Here is a 17,655-nt window from a genome sequence, read left to right on the forward strand (position 1 = left end):
TGGGAAATGAACCTGGTCAGGTGTCAGGTCTATCAGTGGGAGAGCATTTTGGAGATGGTGATCACAATTCTATCGCCTTTCCAATAGCATTGGAGAGGGATAAGAATAGACAAGTTAGGAAAGCGTTTAATGGGAGTAAGGGGAAATATGAGGCCATCAGGCAGGAACTTGGAAGCATAAATTGGAAACAGATGTTCTCAGTGAAATGTACAGAAGAAATGTGGCAAATGTTCTGGGGATATTCACGTGGAATTTTGCATAGGTATGTTCCAATGAGACAGGGAAAGGATGGTAGGGTCCAGGAACCGTGGTGACAAAAACTGTTGTAAATCTAGTCAAGAAGAAAAGTACAGCTTATGAAAGGTTCAAAAAGCTAGGTAATGATAGAGAGCTAGAAAATTATAAGGCTAGCAGAAAGAAGCTCAAGAAAAAAATTAGAAGAGCTGGAAGGGGCCATGACAAGGCCTTGGCGGAGAGGATTAAGGAAAACCCCAAGGCATTCTACAAGTATGTGAAGAGCAAGAAGATAAGACGTGAGAGAACAGGACCAATCAAGTGTGACAGTGGAAAAGTGTGTATGGAACCGGTGGAGATAGCAGAGGTACTTAATGAGTACTTTGCTTCAGTATTCACTACGGAAAGGATCTTGGTCATTGTAGGGATGACTTACAGCAGACTGAAAAGCTTGAGTGTGTAGATATTAAGAAAGAGGATGTGCAGGAGCTTTTGGAAAGCATCAAGTTGGATAAGTCACTGGGACTGGACGAGATGTACTCCAGGCTACTATGGGAGGTGAGGGAGGAGATTGCTGAGCCTCTGGCGATGATCTTTGCATCATCAATGGGGACGGGAGAGGTTCTGGAGAATTGGAGGGTTGCAGATGTTGTTCCATTATTCAAGAAAGGGAGTAGGGATAGCCCAGGAAATTATAGACCAGTGAGTCTTACTTCAGTGGTTGGTAAGTTGATGGTGTTACGTACCCTGTAACTAGGTTGCCAAACCAGCAGAAATGGACCACTTAGTTGGAGTCTGGTTTAACAGAAACTAATAAAGTTTTATTAAAGAAATAAGTAACACAGTACTCTAATCATAAGGATGTAAATGCAACAGGTTGGCAATGATAATACACACATGTACACAGAACTAGGGTAATAGGAATCAACCAAGCTCTATTGCAGCCTAAGGGTAAAATGATCAGTCTCAAGTGACGCAGAGTTCAGTTCAGCTTAGTACAGTTTGCAGTGATCGCTGTTGTGCCGTTGGAGAGAGATAGAGATATGCAAATCTGATTCAGCAGACCTTTGATGTTCTTCGCAGTTGGCTTTCGGGCGGACCCTTTTTTATGTCTTCTGTTGTCACCGACTGTGACCCCTCCGCTCCAGATACAACCGTTCTTCCGCGGTGAAGCTGGCACCCAGGCAAGGGTGGACACACACACCAGGTTCCCACCGATCGTACCCTTTCACCTTGTGCATCTATGGTCGGTTCCTGCGACCAGACCTCCAAACTCTCACCAATTTGTGGGGGCACACCGCTCTTCCAGGGTCTCGTTATCTCATGATCTCGTGGTGTGTGTTGTGCCTTAGTGAACCTGTTCTTTTTATCCCCCTGCTGGGGTATCGCCTGTCCATCAAACTTCAAACAGTTCAGGTTCAAAGCAACCGGTCTGTCAATATTCTGAAATGTGTTTCTTGCTCATTAATCTCTCTCTTCTCTCTTATTAGCATTTTGAATGTTTCCCCATTGTCTCTCTTATCTCTCTCATCAGCATCAATCTTCTGATAACTTGGTTTGTCATCACAATGGAGAAGATCCTGAGAGGCAGGATTTATGAATAGTCAGCATGGCTTTGTGAAAGGCAGGTCATGTCTTACGAGCCTGATTGAATTTTTTGAGGATGTGACTAAATACATTGATGATGGTAGAGCAGTAGATGTAGTGTATATGGATTTCAACAAGGCATTTGACAAGGTACCCCATGCAAGGCTTTTTGAGAAAGTAGAGATTCAAGGGGAAATTGCTTTGTGGGTCTGGAAGTGGCTTGCCCACAAAAGGCAAAGTGTGGTTGTAGACGGATCATATTCTGCATAGAGGTCGGTGGCCAGTGGTGTGCCTCAGGGACCTGTTCTGGTACCCCTACTCTTTGTGATTTTTATAAATGACCTGATGAGGAAGTGGAGGGATGGGTTAGTAAATTTGCTGATGACACAAAGGTTGGGGTGTTGTGGATAGTGTGGAGGGCTGTCAGAGGTTACAGCAGGACATTGATAGGATGCAAAAATGGACTGAGGAGTGGCAGATGGAGTTCAACCCAGATAAGTGTGAGGTGGTTCATTTTGGTAGGTCAAATATGATGACAGAATATCATATTAATGGTAAGACTCTTGGCAGTGTGGAGGATCAGAGGGATCTTGGGGTCCTATTCCATAGGACACTCAAGGCTGCTGCGCAGGTTGGCTCTGTGGTTAAGAAAGCATACGGTGTATTGGCCTTCATCAATCATGGGACTGAGTTTAGGAGCCGAGAGGTAATGTTGAAGCTATATAGGACCCTGGTCAGACCCCACTTGGAGTACTGTGCTCAGTTCTGGTCACCTCACTATAGGAAGGATGTGGAAACCATAGAAAGGGTGCAGAAAGGATTTACAAGGATGTTGCCTGGATTGGGGAGCATGCCTTATGAGAATAGGTTGAGTGAACTTGGCCTTTTTTCCTTGGAGAGACGGAGGATGAGAGGTGACCTGATAGAGGTGTGTAAGATGATGAGAGGCATTGATCGTGTGGATAGTTAGAGGCTTTTTCCCAGGGCTGAAATGGCTGCCACAAGAGGGTATAGTTTTAAGGTGCTTGGAAGTAGGTACAGAGGAGATGTCAGGGGTAAGTTTTTTATGTAGAGTGGTGAGTGCGTGGAATGGGCTGCAGGTGGCTGTGGTGGAGGCAGATACGATAGGGTCTTTGAAGAGACTCCTGGACAGGTATATGGAGCTCAGAAAAATAAAGGACTATGGGTAACCCTAAGTAATTTCTCAGGTGAGGACATGTTCGGCACAGCTTTGTGGACCAAAGGGCCTGTATTGTGCTGTATTTCTATGTTTTCTATGTTTCTATTCAGGAGACTGAAAGGTTGAATAACAGGACCAGCTATGTGATGAACTTGTCGGCATCTTGTTTGACAAGTTTTAGGTATTGGTAGCAAATATTGAAGAGAGATGACTGCTCTCCAAAAATGCTTCTTAGCTTTTGGACAGTTTCGTCAGATGATAGGTCACACAGGTTCTTAGGCAGAATGAAGTTGAAATAATGCTCATCTTCAGCAGTTCCCAATTTTTGGGGCAAAGTGCGTGTCTTCCACAAGTCGCCTGTACTGGCAAACTTGGTTTGGAAAATATCTTCGTAACATTTAAATCATGATTCAAATGTAATTCCTGAAGCGGTATCAAACTGGAAATTGGTAATGGATGTAATAACTGACTGACATGAGTTCTGTTCAGTGCTTGGCACCGACATCATTGACAACTTGCTGGTCAAGGTTTTGATTAACTTCAGCTGAGCCACCTTAATTCGAACTTGCTGCTGTTGTAGAATTGCGGGTAAGTCTTCTGCTGAAATTGCTATGTCAACATAATACAGCACCTCTTCGCCAATTTATTGTGTTTGCTTGCCTACAATGACTGATGAGACCCAAAGCTGGGAGATAAGATGAAGCCGGAACTCAAAATACTCCTCTATTCAGTAAGATCACAATATCTCAAACTCAAAATAAAACTATACATTCCAAAGCATGACTATTGAAATGGGGTGGCGAAGTGAAGATGTGTCTCTACCAAAGGAGATGTAAGGCGTTCCTTCCCTCTGCTAGTCTGCAGGTCACACTTGGGCAAGGCGTTTCACCTGCTTGGACCCAGACCGCCACCCCCAACCCCCAATCAGGGTCACATGAAACCATGGGAGCAAGTAGTGGATGTTTGTATGAACAGCTAGTGCTCATATAAGCCCTGGTTATACAACCACTGATGCCAGGCAGACAACATCTGTCTTGCAAAGACATTGTCTAGAAGAAGGCAATGGCAGACCACTTATGTAGAAAACTTTGGCAAGAACAATAATGGTCATGGAAAGTCTGATCACCCATGCCATGCGACATGACACATAACAAACAAACCCAAAGAATATTCAAGACTTTGATTGGAACAACCATCAGTTGGTGACATCAGCCTAGGATTCGTTGTCAGCTGACCAATAGGCATTGGTTGTTTTGACTCACCTTAACAGGAAACCATATCAACTTTGTCCTAGTTTATCATGTGTCTCCAAGTACCCTGAAAACTCATCCTTAATAATGGACTCCAACACCTCAACCACTGATGTCAGGCTAACTAACCTATAATTTTCTTACTTCTACCTCTCTCCCTTCTTAAAGAGTGGAGTGATATTTCCAATTTTTCAGTTCTCCAGAAGCTTTTCAGAATCTAGTAATTCTTGAAACATCATTACTCATGCCTCCACAATCTCTTCAGCTACCTCTTTCTGAACCTTAGGGTGTAGACCATCTAGCCCAGGTGACTTATCTACCTTCAGATCTAACAGTTTCTTCAGCATCTTCTCCTTAGCAACTACAGTCACTTCTGTCCCGACATTTTTAGAATTTCTTCCAGTGAAGAATGATGCAAAATTAAATTTGTCTACCATTTTTTGTTCCATCATTACTACCTTTCTAGTGTCGTTTTCCAGCAGTCTGATATCCACTCTCACATCTCTTTTATTCTTTATGTATCTGAAAAAACTTTTGATATGTTCTTTGATATTATTGGCTGGCTTACCTTCATATTTCATCTTTTCTTTCTTTTTGGCTTTTTCAGTTGCCTTCTGTTGGTTTTTAAAAGGCTTCCCTATCCTCTACCTTCCCACTAATTTTTGTGATATTATATGCCCTCTCTTTTGCTTTTATGCTGTCTTTGATTTGTCAGCCATGGTTAAATCATCCTCCCTTTGGAATACTACTTATTCTTTGGTATCTATCCTGCGGCTTCAGAATTGCTCCCAGAAACTCCTGTCATTGCTCAACTGCCATCATCCCTGCTGGTGTCCCTTTCCAATCAATTTTGGCCAATTCTCTCTTATGCCTCTTTAATTCCCCATATTCCACTGCAGTAATGATACATCTGACTTTAGCTTCTCCTTCTCAGATTCCAGGATGAATTATATCATTTTATGATCACTGCCTCCTCAAGGTCCCTGAACAAATCTGGTTCATTACACAACATTCAATCCAGAATTGCCTTTTCCCTGGTGGGCTCAATCACAAGCTGCTCTAAAAAGCTATCTTGTAGACAGTCTATTATTCAAGGAACAGATTTGTTATTGTTTATTTATGGGATCCTGCTGTGTATTAATTGAGTTCCACTTTTCCTATGTTAGAACAGTGATCACATGAAATCTTCTTCATTAGGCCTAACTTTCAGAGTTATGCAGCAATGAAATGAGCCCTTTGGCCTAACTGGCTCATGCCAGCCAAGATTCTCATCCCATTTGTCTGTGCTTGCCCTGTGACCCTTTAAACCTTTCCTATCCATGTACCTGTCCAAATGTCTTTTAAATTTTGTTATTATGCTTGCCTCAACCACTTTCTCTAGCAGCACGTTCCATAAAAACACCACCCTCAGTGTATAAAAGTTGCATCTCAGGTACCTTTTAAATGTTTCCTCCCTCAACTTAGACCTATACCCTCTAGCCTTGATTCCACAGCCCTGTGAAAAAAAAGACTGTGCACATTCTCCCTATCTGTGTCTCTCATATGTTCCACACTTCCATAAGGTTACCCCCCATTCTCCAACATTTGAAGGAGTAAAGTCCTAACTTGCACAATCTCTCCCGATAACTCAGTTCCTCAAGTACTGGCAATGTAGAGTCATGGGGTTACAAAACACTTCTTCATAGATCTTTTCCGTACTCTTTCCAGTGGCATCTTTCCTTTAGCAGGATAACCAAAACTCTACACAATAGTCCAAGTGAGGCCTCACCATCAGAAGCTGCAGGTAATACTCAGCAGATCAGCCAGTTTCTGGGGAGAGAGAAATATGTCAGTAATCATTGGTTGTAAAATGGCTTGAGGTGAGCTAACATTGTGATAAAGTGTTGTAGAAAGGAAAGCTTTTTTTCTTAACCATGTTTCATGTTTCCTCAGGGGTGTGTGCTTAGCCCACTGCTCTACTCTGTCTATACCCATGACTGTGTGGCTAGGCATTGCTCAAATACCATCGATAAATTTGCTGATGATACAACCATTGTTGGTAGAATCTCAGGAGGTGACGAGAGGGCATACAGGAGCGAGATACGCCAACTAGTGGAGTGGTGTTGCAGCAACAACCTGGCACTCAACGTCAGTAAGCCGAAAGAGCTGATTGTGGACTTCAGGAAGGGTAAGATGAAGGAACACGTACCAATCCTCACAGAGGGGTCAGAAGTGGAGAGAGTGAGAAGTTTCAAGTTCCTGGGTGTCAAGATCTCTGAGGTTCTAACCTAGTCCCAATATATTGCAGTTATAAAGAAGGCAAGACAGTGACTATACTTCATTCAGAGATTTAAGAGATTTGGTATGTCAACAAATACACTCAAAAACTTCTATAGATGTACCGTGGAGAGCATTCTGACAGGTTGCATCACTGTCTGGAATGGGGGGGTGGGGAGGCTACTGCACAGGGCCAAAAGAAGCTGCAGAGGGTTGTAAATCTAGTCAGCTCCATTTTGGGCACTAGCCTACAGAGTACCCAGGACATCTTTAGGAAGTGGTGTCTCAGAAAGGCAGTGTCCATTATTGAGGACCTCCAGCACCCAGGGCATGACCTTTTCTCACTGTTACCATCAGGTAGGAGGTACAGAAACTTGAAGGCACACACTCAGCGATTTAGGAACAACTTCTTCCCCTCTGCCATCCGATTCCTAAATAGACATTGAAGCTTTGGACACTACCTCACTTTTTTTTAATATACAATATTTCTGTTTATGCACATTAAAAAAAATCCATTCAAGATACGTAATTGACTTACTTGTTTATTTATTATGTTTTATTTCTTTTGTCTCTCTGCAAGATTATGTATTGCATTGAACTGCTGCTGCTAAATTATCAAATTTCACATCACATGCCGGTGATAATAAACCTGATTCTGATTCTGATTCTGATGCACTTCAACTGATTGCATTGACTGCAATTTTGCCCTGTCGTCTGTCTGTCCTTCCTAACAGTCTCACTGCACATGCATCTACTTGTATACCAACTGCCTGTCCATCCTGACCGTCTCACTGCAAACGCATCTACTTCCATACCAACTGCCTTGTCCTCAGCCCTGTCATTCCAGTTTCTGTCCCTCTGCCAGATTAGTTTAAACCCTCCTTAACAGCCCTAGCAAACCTGCCCACAAGGATTTTGGTCCCCCTTGAGTTCAGGTGTAACCCATCCTTTTTGTATAAGTCATACATTCCCTAGTAGAGATTCCAATGATCCAGAAATCTGCAACCCTGCCCTCTGCACCACACATTCATCTGCCATATCAACCTATTTTTACTGTCACTGCCTCATGGCACAGGCAATAATCCAGAAATGACTACCCTGGAGGTCCTGCTTTTCAGCTTTCTCCCTAACTCTCTATATTGTCTCTTTAGGACCTCATCCCTCTTCCTACCTATGTCATTCATACCAATATGTACTATGACTTCCAGCTGTTCACCCTCCTGCTTAGAATGCTGTGGACTCAATCTGGGACATCTCTGACCCTGGTTCATGGGAGGTCACATACCATCCAGGTATCTCGTTCATGTCCACAGAATCTCCTGTTTGCTCCTCTGACTATGGAATCCCCTGTTACTACCCTACTCCTCTTCTCCTCCCTTACCTTGTGAGCCGCAGAGCCAGACTCAGTGCCAGAGGCCTGGTTGCAGCGGCTTCCCCATCGCCCCCTCCCCCATCAGCAATATCCAAACAATATGGTTAATATTGAGGGGAATGGCCACAGGGTACTCTGCACTGGCTGTCTATTCCCTTTCCCTCTCCTGAGTCACCCAGGTAACTGCCTCTTGCAACTTAGGGGTGACTGCCTTCTTGTCACTACCACCTATTGCCTCTTCTTTCTCCCATATGAGCCGAAGGTCATCCAGCTGCAGTTTTTGTTCCTTAATGTGGTCTTTAAGGAACCGTAACTTGATCCACTTTGTACAGATATAGTTATCAGGGAAAATGGAGGTCTCACAGAATTCGCACATCTCACATGAAGAACATATCACTAACCTTGGATACATTGTCACTGCAATAATTATGTATTAATAGGCAAAGAAAATGGGGGAAAGAATCTTCGGCTCCACTTGTTCTTGCCTAAGCCCATTGAGCCAAAGCCTGACTTGTAATGAGCTCTTTGGGCTTGTGCGGAGAGCTGGAGAGCATTGGGCTCTGAAGTTTTTAGAGCACCTGAATTGGTCAATTGTTTAACAAGAGTTTTTAATTGTTTCGACTTTCTTGTGCTTTTCTCGAGTGACTCACTCTTGTAATGCAGTATCCTGGCGCTTTCTGTTTAAACTTGTTAAGTTTATTTTGATTGACCTGGGGATTCCATGTAACTTGTATTATTTAAGTAGATGCCCGATTAGCGCTAATCACAGAGTCCTAGTTTTGAGAATGTTACGTCTCAAGGTGCCGTTCAGCCAAACCACTGATATTCTGTTGAAATTCTTATGAATCAACTCAGGTCACTGTCTCTACATCAGAATCTGTCATTCTCCTGCACTTGGGTTCCAATGTTGCCTGCGCATATTGTGATGCTGACCACTCTAACTCTGCCCCACTCACACAATGGTCACTCTACTTAAACCTCACTTCTTTTTATTGGCTCACTCCAAACACGACTTGTTGTTTTTAAATAACTACCACACTTCTCAGATCCCACACTCTCACTTGCTGCTTTGAAGTATGACCAATCCAAACTGACTGGGATCTGTTAACAAGGAAATTGAGAATCCAGTTGTACAAGGAGATATTGAGGCCAAGGTCTTGGAGCTTATTGATTAGTTTTGAAGGAAAGATAATGTTGATTGTAGAGCTGTAGTCAATGGAGAACATCCTGATTTATGCATCTTCAATGTACAGATTTTCCAAGTTAGATCGAAGAGCCAGTGAAACGGCATCTGCTGGGGACCTGTTGTGATGGTAGGCTAATTGAAATGGATCCAATCATTATATGTAACTCCAGAACCTCTTCTAGCTGCGAGTTCCAGATATCAACCACTCTGTGTCAAAAAAAAATTTACCCTGGAATCATCTTTAAAATTTGTTCCTTTCCTGTTAAACCTATGCCCTCTTGTTTTGGTATCCCTACTATGGGGGAAAAGATTCTGACAATCTAATTTATCAATGTCTCATAAATTTGTAGCATCTCAAATAATGATAAATTGAAGTACAAGGAAGGAGATAGAAAGTTTAGTGACATGTTGTCATGACAACAACCTTCTCCTCATTGTCAACAAAAGAGCTGGTCATTGACTTCAGGTGCAATGATGCTGTCTATATCACTGCTGTTGAAGTTGAAAGCTTCAAGTTCCTTGGGGTGAACATCACCAACGGCCTGTCTCGGTCCAACTATGTTGATATCATGACCAAGGAAGCTCACCGACACTTCATCTTCCTCAGGAGGCTAAAGAAATCTGGCATGTTCCCATTGACTCTTTACCAATTTTTCAGGAATGGGACTTGAAATTACAAAAAAAAATGTTCCACCCACTGAGCTGCAATTTATAAGTGACTGATGAGATAATACAATAAATGATGCAAAGCAGTGAAAACGGTGTTAGAAATGATAAATGCAGCAAAAGATGCAAAGTAGAGGTTATCCTTGTGTATCCCAGTTAGATAATATAACAACTCATTTTGGGTGGATATTGCAAATCTAGTCAGAATTGTAACGTGACATAAAGAATGTAGCAAATGACGCAACGCAGCAAAGCAGACGGGCGTTTGGACCATGTAGCAGGAACTGACTCTCTTCCAGCAATGAGGAACGAGTCATATGATTGGATTCAATAAGAAACCGCTGAAAGAGGCTGGAGTGTCTCTGAGAGGGAGAGGATATGGCAGCGTGGCGGTGATGCTGATGGCGCGGCCGGAGAAGATGCTTTTGGTTTTATTCCTCCGGATGATTTAGCCTCGGATCCGGTGGTTCCAGTCGCCCTTCGGACACGCTGCTGCAGCGAGATGGCGGAGCGAGGAGAAGAGAGCCCAGCGGCCGAACCCGAGCCGCAGGAGCTGTCGCTGGAGCAGATCCTCCGGCTATATAACCAGCCGCTGAACGAGGAGCAGGCGTGGGCCGTCTGTTACCAGTGCTGCTGCACCCTCCGGAGGCACCGGCAGCCCCCCGCCGACGCATCGAACGCTCAGGGCCACCGGTTCTGGGGTAGGCTGAACGGGGCCAGCGCTGTACTTCTGCACCGAGACGGCAACATCAGCATCCGCACCGATTCAGGTAGGAAATAACCCCCGCAATAATAATAATAATAATCATCATCATAGAGAGACCGAGACAAAAACAGATTGACAGACAGAGGGCAGCGCGTTGACACAAACAACCCATTATACACCGCTGTGTGGTAATACATTAATAAATCATTCCCGGGAGCCGCAATAAGACTGGATTTAAAAGCAATCACGACAGAAATGTTGCAAGTTAGGATCACCTTTGCAATGATTCTGCACACTCTCACTACACATGCTAATTGGTGAGTGATTGACTGCGTTTCTGCAATCAATTGCAAATGTTTAAAAGGTAGAGAAGACGGGGTTTTGAAAAGCGAGGCTGTCAGTGACGAGAGGCTTCCGAAATTTTGACAGGGTGTCTAGCTGGGCGAGGTAGCTGAAATTTAAAACAAATGCAGACACGTATTCCTTTTGAGGGTGAAAGCGGCTCAAAGGATAAACAACTCGGAATAAATAGGCCTGGGGGAGAGTCTAGAGGCAGGCAGGCAGTCAGCTTCAATCTAACACCTAGATTATCAGTAAAACAGCAAAAATAAATTAACGTGAGAGGGGCGAGAACGGTACAGTGTGTGTTAATTTACAAACACACGTTTCATTTCATGGGGGGGGGGCGATCGACAGATTAATCAGCTATCCTTCCAGATAACGACATCCCTTGCGTATTATGGACAAAGCCATTCAATTTCCTGGCGAGAAGGGACAGAATCCGGCATTAGGACACCCTTGAAACGCTGGAATTTCCTTTTAATAAAATTAGTATTTGGCTTAGTTAGTTAACAGTGTTACTGACAGTGGGCCACTAAGTGGGAAGAAGTACTTCCAGCCCATATTTGTTGGTTTTTATTCCATTCACAGGCTGGTCAGCATTTGTTACCCATCAAGAAGCTGAGCCAAGACTATGTTGTGAGGGTGTCAATGTAGTCTATTATTGTGAGGGTCAATTTATCTTTTGTTGTTGTATCACCCAAACAGCCATTTCTCCTCCCACCAACTTTGCCACCCTCACCATCCTTCAATCTGTTTGTTCTCTATCTGTATGAAACCTGGCTGGTTAATGCTTGCAGGCTGGAAGTCGTCTTGTCGTTCCAGATCCCATACTGTCAAAAGTTCTGCTTGAGGACCAATCTGCTCTTTTGCATGGACTTGGAGCATTTTGCATTAATATTTGAAGAATACCTTGGGACTTATCCCAATGTCAATACAACTGTTAATCACTCTTCAAACATATTTGACTCTGTCGTGTTTCTCTTCTTGCTGGAGCTTGATGTGTATAAGTTGGCAGCCATGTGTCCAATATTTCAATAGTGACTGAACTCCAGGGGTACATCTTTGGCTATGAAACATTTTGCGGCTTTCTGAAAGGTGCTGCAGAAATATTTGTCTTCCATTACCATCTGAATAGATAACAATCTATCATCTCTCTCCTTTCCAGCAGGTAAATTATTATTCTGTAAAGTGACTTTACTTGGTGGTTTTGGATATGTCTCAGAGGTGACTGTGACTTTTGTCCATAAATATTGGGTTGGATTTGTATCACCTAACCAAGTATTAGTATGTTCTGGTGCAATCTGGTATATGTGTTGTGTTCTCATAGTAGCAGCTTTGTACCAACTGAGTCCTGAAACTTGTAAAATGTGCCTTTTGTTTCGGGTAGCTCACTTTGCCTGTCTGTGAGTAGTAGCAAACTAGAGTTAGATTCCTGTGTTTTTGTACTCAATCGTGATAATTTAATTCAGGTCTACTAATGCTCTCAGAACAATCAGAGGAAAATAATTTTGCATTGGTATAGTAACTTTCCTTCATCGTCTGGGCACTTGCAGCTGATGAGTTCCTTTCTTGAAACGTAGTTATTTTACAGAAGACATAGCTATCAGTTGTGTCCACAGCAAGGTCTCATAATGCTCATTAGAAATATCCAGGTATTTGAGGTACTTTTTTAAATCCAGAAATGCAGAACTCTTCTGGAAAATCTTTTTTAAAAAAAACATCGAGTTTGTGCCACACCCTGCTGTAGAATTTTTGGGCTGGGTAATATTCTGTGTTTGCAGTGATGGCAATTGGCTTTGCCTGGTGATGCAATCCGGGGAAACTGCAACATCTATGATTTCTGACATACTCAATTTAACAAACAAAATATGAGATACTTGGTTGAGTTTTTGATGTTGATGTCAGCTGTATCCACTAGCCAGACTTGTAAAATCACCTCTAAGTGTTTTAATGAGAGACATGAAGTATGAAGACCTCTTGTTTTGCCTTGTGTTGTTTCTTAGGGAGCGAGACAGATTTGCCAAGAGCTTCCTAGGGCTTGTTTACTGGAACTATGCTGAATTAAAAGTGTAAGAATAGCCTGAGCTGACTAGCTATTGAATTTCTTTTCCTTCACTCCCTTTGAGTGAAAATACTTGGGACTTTTTAAAATTTTAGTAAAACTGAACATACCTGTTGACTCCCAAGAACAATGCCAGATAAGATGTGTTTTGGTTATTGATTCAGTGACTGTGATCATATTTCTGATTAGTTTTGCTGATATACCTGAGAACTACTCTGCTAGATTTATAACAAAATAACTTCCTTTTTTTTAAACCCTCGAATGTGCACGTCAGTACGGTTGTTAAATTGTGGCAACTGTAAGATTATGCCATCCTGAATTGAAGGTATTTTTAAATCCTCCATGTTGCTTTTGAAGATTTGTACCTCCTGAAGGCCACTTAAGCCTGCCTCTGTCTGATGTCTGTTTGGTGTAGTATGGATATCCTACTGGAAATTTGCTCAGCTGTTTTGAATGCTTAGTTGAAGATGCAAAATGACTAAGGAAATTGTATCTTGGAGATCAGATTAGACAAAAGTTAACAACCAAAATCCCTAAAATCTTGATGAAGGATTGGAGTTGAAGTCTCAAAGCAAAAAAGAGAGGTGTAGAAACACTGAATTCTGTAGGAAGGGAATGCCAGAGATTGAACACTGGATTCCTTAATGCACGGTCACCAACATTGGGTAAAGCAAAAACAGACTGCCCAAGTCAAGAATTAGAGGAACTCTTTCAAGTCTGCTTGGCTGAAAGAGGAGATGTGGAAGGGTGAGAAGTGACTTGCATACTGGTTGAAAATTTTAACATGGTGCCTTCCAGAAAACAAGTGTTACCAACTTTCCTTCTAAACAGTCATAAACTTGATTCAGTAGAGTAAAGGAAGTTACAGAGATGGCGGAGGGAGAGCTTGAGAAGAAGTTGAACAATAAGAATTTAAAACTGGACAATTAAGCTTATTCAGTGAATGGAAAGAATTTAAGTGTCAGAATTGTGGATGACCTGGAGTTCATTGTTGTAGGGTCAACTTGAAAGTTGTAACAATGACTTGTATAGGATTTAATGTTATCTCCAATACCACCCCGGTGAGTGTAAGACCTTGATGTTCTCATTACAACGGTGAGCCAGCTCTAAAACCGAAACTCAGTGAACTTTATTGTAGCTCATTCCTTTATATAAATTTACTATTCTATAAGCTTGTTTATACTATTTATTAAATGGGATAATATTTTGAGGGGTTCTCTAGTGGTACTGTGAACCATAGAACCAGTCCTTATTGTGGAAGTAAGTTGACATTTAAATGAGTAGTAAACTAGTTTGGAAACTTGGAGGATGAGAAAATCTGCAGATGCTGGAAACCCAAGCAACACACAAAATGCTGGATGAACTCAGCAGGCCAGGCAGCATCTATGGAAAAGAGTAAGCAATTGACTTTTGGGCTGAGACTCTTCATCAGGACTAGGGAAAAAAGATGAGAACTTAGAGCAAGACAGTGGGGGGAGGGGAGGAAGAAGTACAAAGTGGTAGGTGATAGGTGAAACAGAGGAGAGGGTGAAGTAAAGGGCTGGGAAGTTGATTGGTGAAAGATGTATAGGACTGGAGAAGGGGGAATCTGACAGAGGGTAGAAGACCATGGAAGAAAGGGAAGGGGGAGGAGCACCAGAGGGAGGTGATGGGCAGGTAAGGAGATGAGGTGAGAGGGGGAAACAGGAATAGGGGAATTGTGAAGGGGGGGTGGGCAATTACCAGAAGTTTTAGAAATTGATGTTCATGCCATCAGATTGGAGGCTACCCAGTCTGAATATAAGGTGTTGCTCCTTCAACTTGAGTGTGGCCTCATCGCAGCAGTAAATATGTCTGAATGGGAATGGGAAGTAGAATTGAAATGGGTGGCCACCAGGAGATCCCGCTTTTTTTAGTGGACAGAGCATAAGTGCTCGGTGAAGCAGTCTCCCAATCTACGTCGGGTCTTGCTGATATAGAGGAGGTCACACCAAGAGCATCAGATACAGTAGTTGACCCCAACAGACTCAGGTGAAGTATCACCTCTCCTGGGAGGACTGTTTGGAGCTCTGAATGCTGTAAGGACAGGTATGGTACTTGTTTCGCTTGCAAGTATAAGTGCTAGGAGGGAGATCAGTGGAGAGAGCAAATGGACAAGGATGTTGGGTAGGGGATGATCCCTGTGGAAAGTGGAGTTTGGGAATGATGTGCTTGGTGGTGGGATTCTGTTGAAGATGAAACTTAGAACATTGAACAGTATAGTACAGAATATTCTCTTCAGCCCTTGATTAAGTTAATGACGCCAAATCACTTCTGCCTATCTAAGAGCCTGTTCGGTGTATTTGCCTCCTCCACCATTTTTGGTAGTGCATTTCACTCTATACTTCAATCTCCCTACACATCCTTCCTCTCACCTTAAATGCCTCTAGTATTAGACATTTCAACCTTGGGAAACAGACGCTGGCTGCCTGCTCTAATTATGGCTTGGTTTGGGGTCAGGTAGGAATCTGATACTGGGATCAACTGACCTCAGGAATGGTGCAACTCTACATGACCACTCAAAACCGTATTGACTGCTAACATTCCTGATCCTTGCCACAAAGTAAATAAGTGCTGAATGGGCAAACCTGTGGCAAAAGCAACTTAGTGTGCATAATAAAGACAGTTTTTGAAGAAAACAAAAATGTGGCAATTCATCCAATTGAAAATCACTAAGGTTTATGAAGAGCAGAAAGGTTGCATAACTTCCTGAAAACACAAATGCCGAGAGTTAAAGCCAAAGCACCAAAGTGTGTTATCTTTTTTTTTGAAGTGTACAATAGAACTTGTAGAATAGTAAAATTGTACAAAGTAATGAGCTACATTGAAGTTAATTTGAGTTGAAGTTTAAGAGCTGGTTCAGCATTGTAGGAAGAACATTAAAGTCCTAGATTCAAGATGCTGTTGGAGACAAAATAAAACCTACTACTCTGAAGAGAGGCTCAAGGCACATAGGGTGTTGTCACTATGGCAGAGAAGGTTGGTTCTTTTAAAATTATGAAGGAATTTTGACTGTCCTTTTTTGCAATAAGTTTAAACTGATCCTGGGGTGGTTGTGGAGAAATCTGTTCATGCAGAAGTTCCTTTTCATAGGGAATGTTTGAGGTATTGATCCCTTTTAATGAAAAAATTGTATGAAGTTGCTTAGTCATATAATTGGTAATGTGGTAGCTTAAATTGCAAATGATTTTACTGTTGTTAAAGAAATTAGTTGTGAAAATCATGTCTGGGATGTTTTGAAGTCTGTAGCCTCTGGACTGTAAACTGTTCAGACTGGACATTGTTTGATTTCATCAAATCCCTTTTTTTGATATGTTACCAATCTTTCTTCTTGGAATAACGTGCTAATAGGGCCTGGATCAATTGCTGGTCCATGCTGATTTAGTTTCTCAGCTAAGTAGTGTTGAATTTACACCAGCTATGGTGTATTGGTGTCGCAGGTAGACCGGAGAGTGAAGAAGCCTTTTGACCCATTGACCTTCGGTCAGGGTACTGAATATTAAAGTTGAGATATTGTGTTGCAGTTATATAGTATATTAGTGAGGCTGCATTTAGAATACTGTATCATGTTCAGTTTTGGTCACCCTGCTTTATGAAAGATGCCACTAAACTGAAAAGAGTGCAGAAGAGATTTACGAGGATATTGCTAGGAGTTTAGCGATTGAGTTATGGAGAGAGGTTGAGCAGGGTGGAATTTTACTCTTTGAAGTGTAGGAGAGTGAGAGATGAACTTTCAGAGGGATTTAAATTCCCTCCAGACCTGACAGGAAGGTCAAGAACTTTGGCCTGCACCCCGCCTTGTGCAGCTGGATCCTGGACTTCCTATCGGATCGCCGACAGGAGGTAAGGATGGGCTCCTTTGCTTCTGCTCCTCTGAATCCTCTGACTCTCAACACAGGTGACCCCCAGGGTTGTGTCCTGAGTCCCCTCCTCTACTCCCTTTACACCCACAACTGTGCTGCCACACACAGTTCCAAGCTGCTGATCAAATTCGCAAATGAAATGACTTTGATTGGCCTTATTTCTAGCAGTGATGAGACAGCCTACAGAGGAAAGGTTGACACCCTGACACAGTGGTACCATGATAACAACCTCCCCCTCAATGTCCAAAAATCAAAAAGAGCTGATTGTGGATTACAGGACAGAGACGGGCTCAGTCTGATCAATATCAGTAGGTCTGCAGTTGAGAGGGTGCAGCATTGGGAGTCAAGAACTAAAGAACATAGGTTTAAGTTGAGAGGGGAGAGATTTAATAGGAACCTGAGGAAAGACATTTTCACCCAGTATGTTTGTGCAATAGGCTGCCAGAGGAAGTAATTGGGGTAGGAGCATTGACGACAACAAACATGCACTTCAACAAGTACATGAGTAGGAAAGGCTTATGTGGGCAAATGGGACTTGCCTAGATAGATGTCTTGGTTTGTAAATGTAACTTTGCTGGATCAAATAACGACAGCACAAAAAGATGGTTACTTATCTTTCACCTGTTTATTTCTTCGAACTCAGCCAGCGAGTGAACTTAGACCCGACATCAGGGAGAGACCCTTTCTCATCTCCCTGGCGGTTCTACAAGTTCACTGCCCGATGTCAGAATTGTCAGAAGTTATAAGGCCACTGATACAAAAGAACAATCAGTTTGATAACCATTCCGATCAAGTCAATGGACTATTGATACAGAGAACAATCCGTTTGATAACCATTCTGGTCAAGTCAATGGACTATCGATACAAAAGTACAATCAATTTGTTAGACACTCCAGCCACCTTAATTAAAGAAAAGAATGTCCTACCTGGTTT

The 17,655-nt window shown here is 42.5% G+C and overlaps 1 protein-coding gene across 6 annotated transcripts in view; it reads left to right on the forward strand.

Annotated features, from left to right (window-relative positions):
* Positions 1 to 9,994: 9,994 nt before the first annotated feature.
* LOC140197938 (protein spire homolog 1-like) overlaps positions 9,995 to 17,655 on the forward strand; it is a 213,682-nt gene continuing 206,021 nt past the window's right edge. For all 6 annotated transcript variants that reach the window (XR_011886069.1, XM_072258572.1, XM_072258583.1 and 3 more), the window contains exon 1: positions 9,995 to 10,501. Coding sequence is in view for 5 of the 6 variants with exons in the window: in XM_072258572.1 (XP_072114673.1) it covers positions 10,234 to 10,501 (268 nt within the window). In the remaining variant the exon portion in view is untranslated. The remainder of the gene's footprint in view (positions 10,502 to 17,655) is intronic.

Source organism: Mobula birostris, chromosome 1 (genome assembly GCF_030028105.1).
Source record: "Mobula birostris isolate sMobBir1 chromosome 1, sMobBir1.hap1, whole genome shotgun sequence".
In the NCBI taxonomy this organism is placed as follows: Eukaryota; Metazoa; Chordata; class Chondrichthyes; order Myliobatiformes; family Myliobatidae; genus Mobula; species Mobula birostris.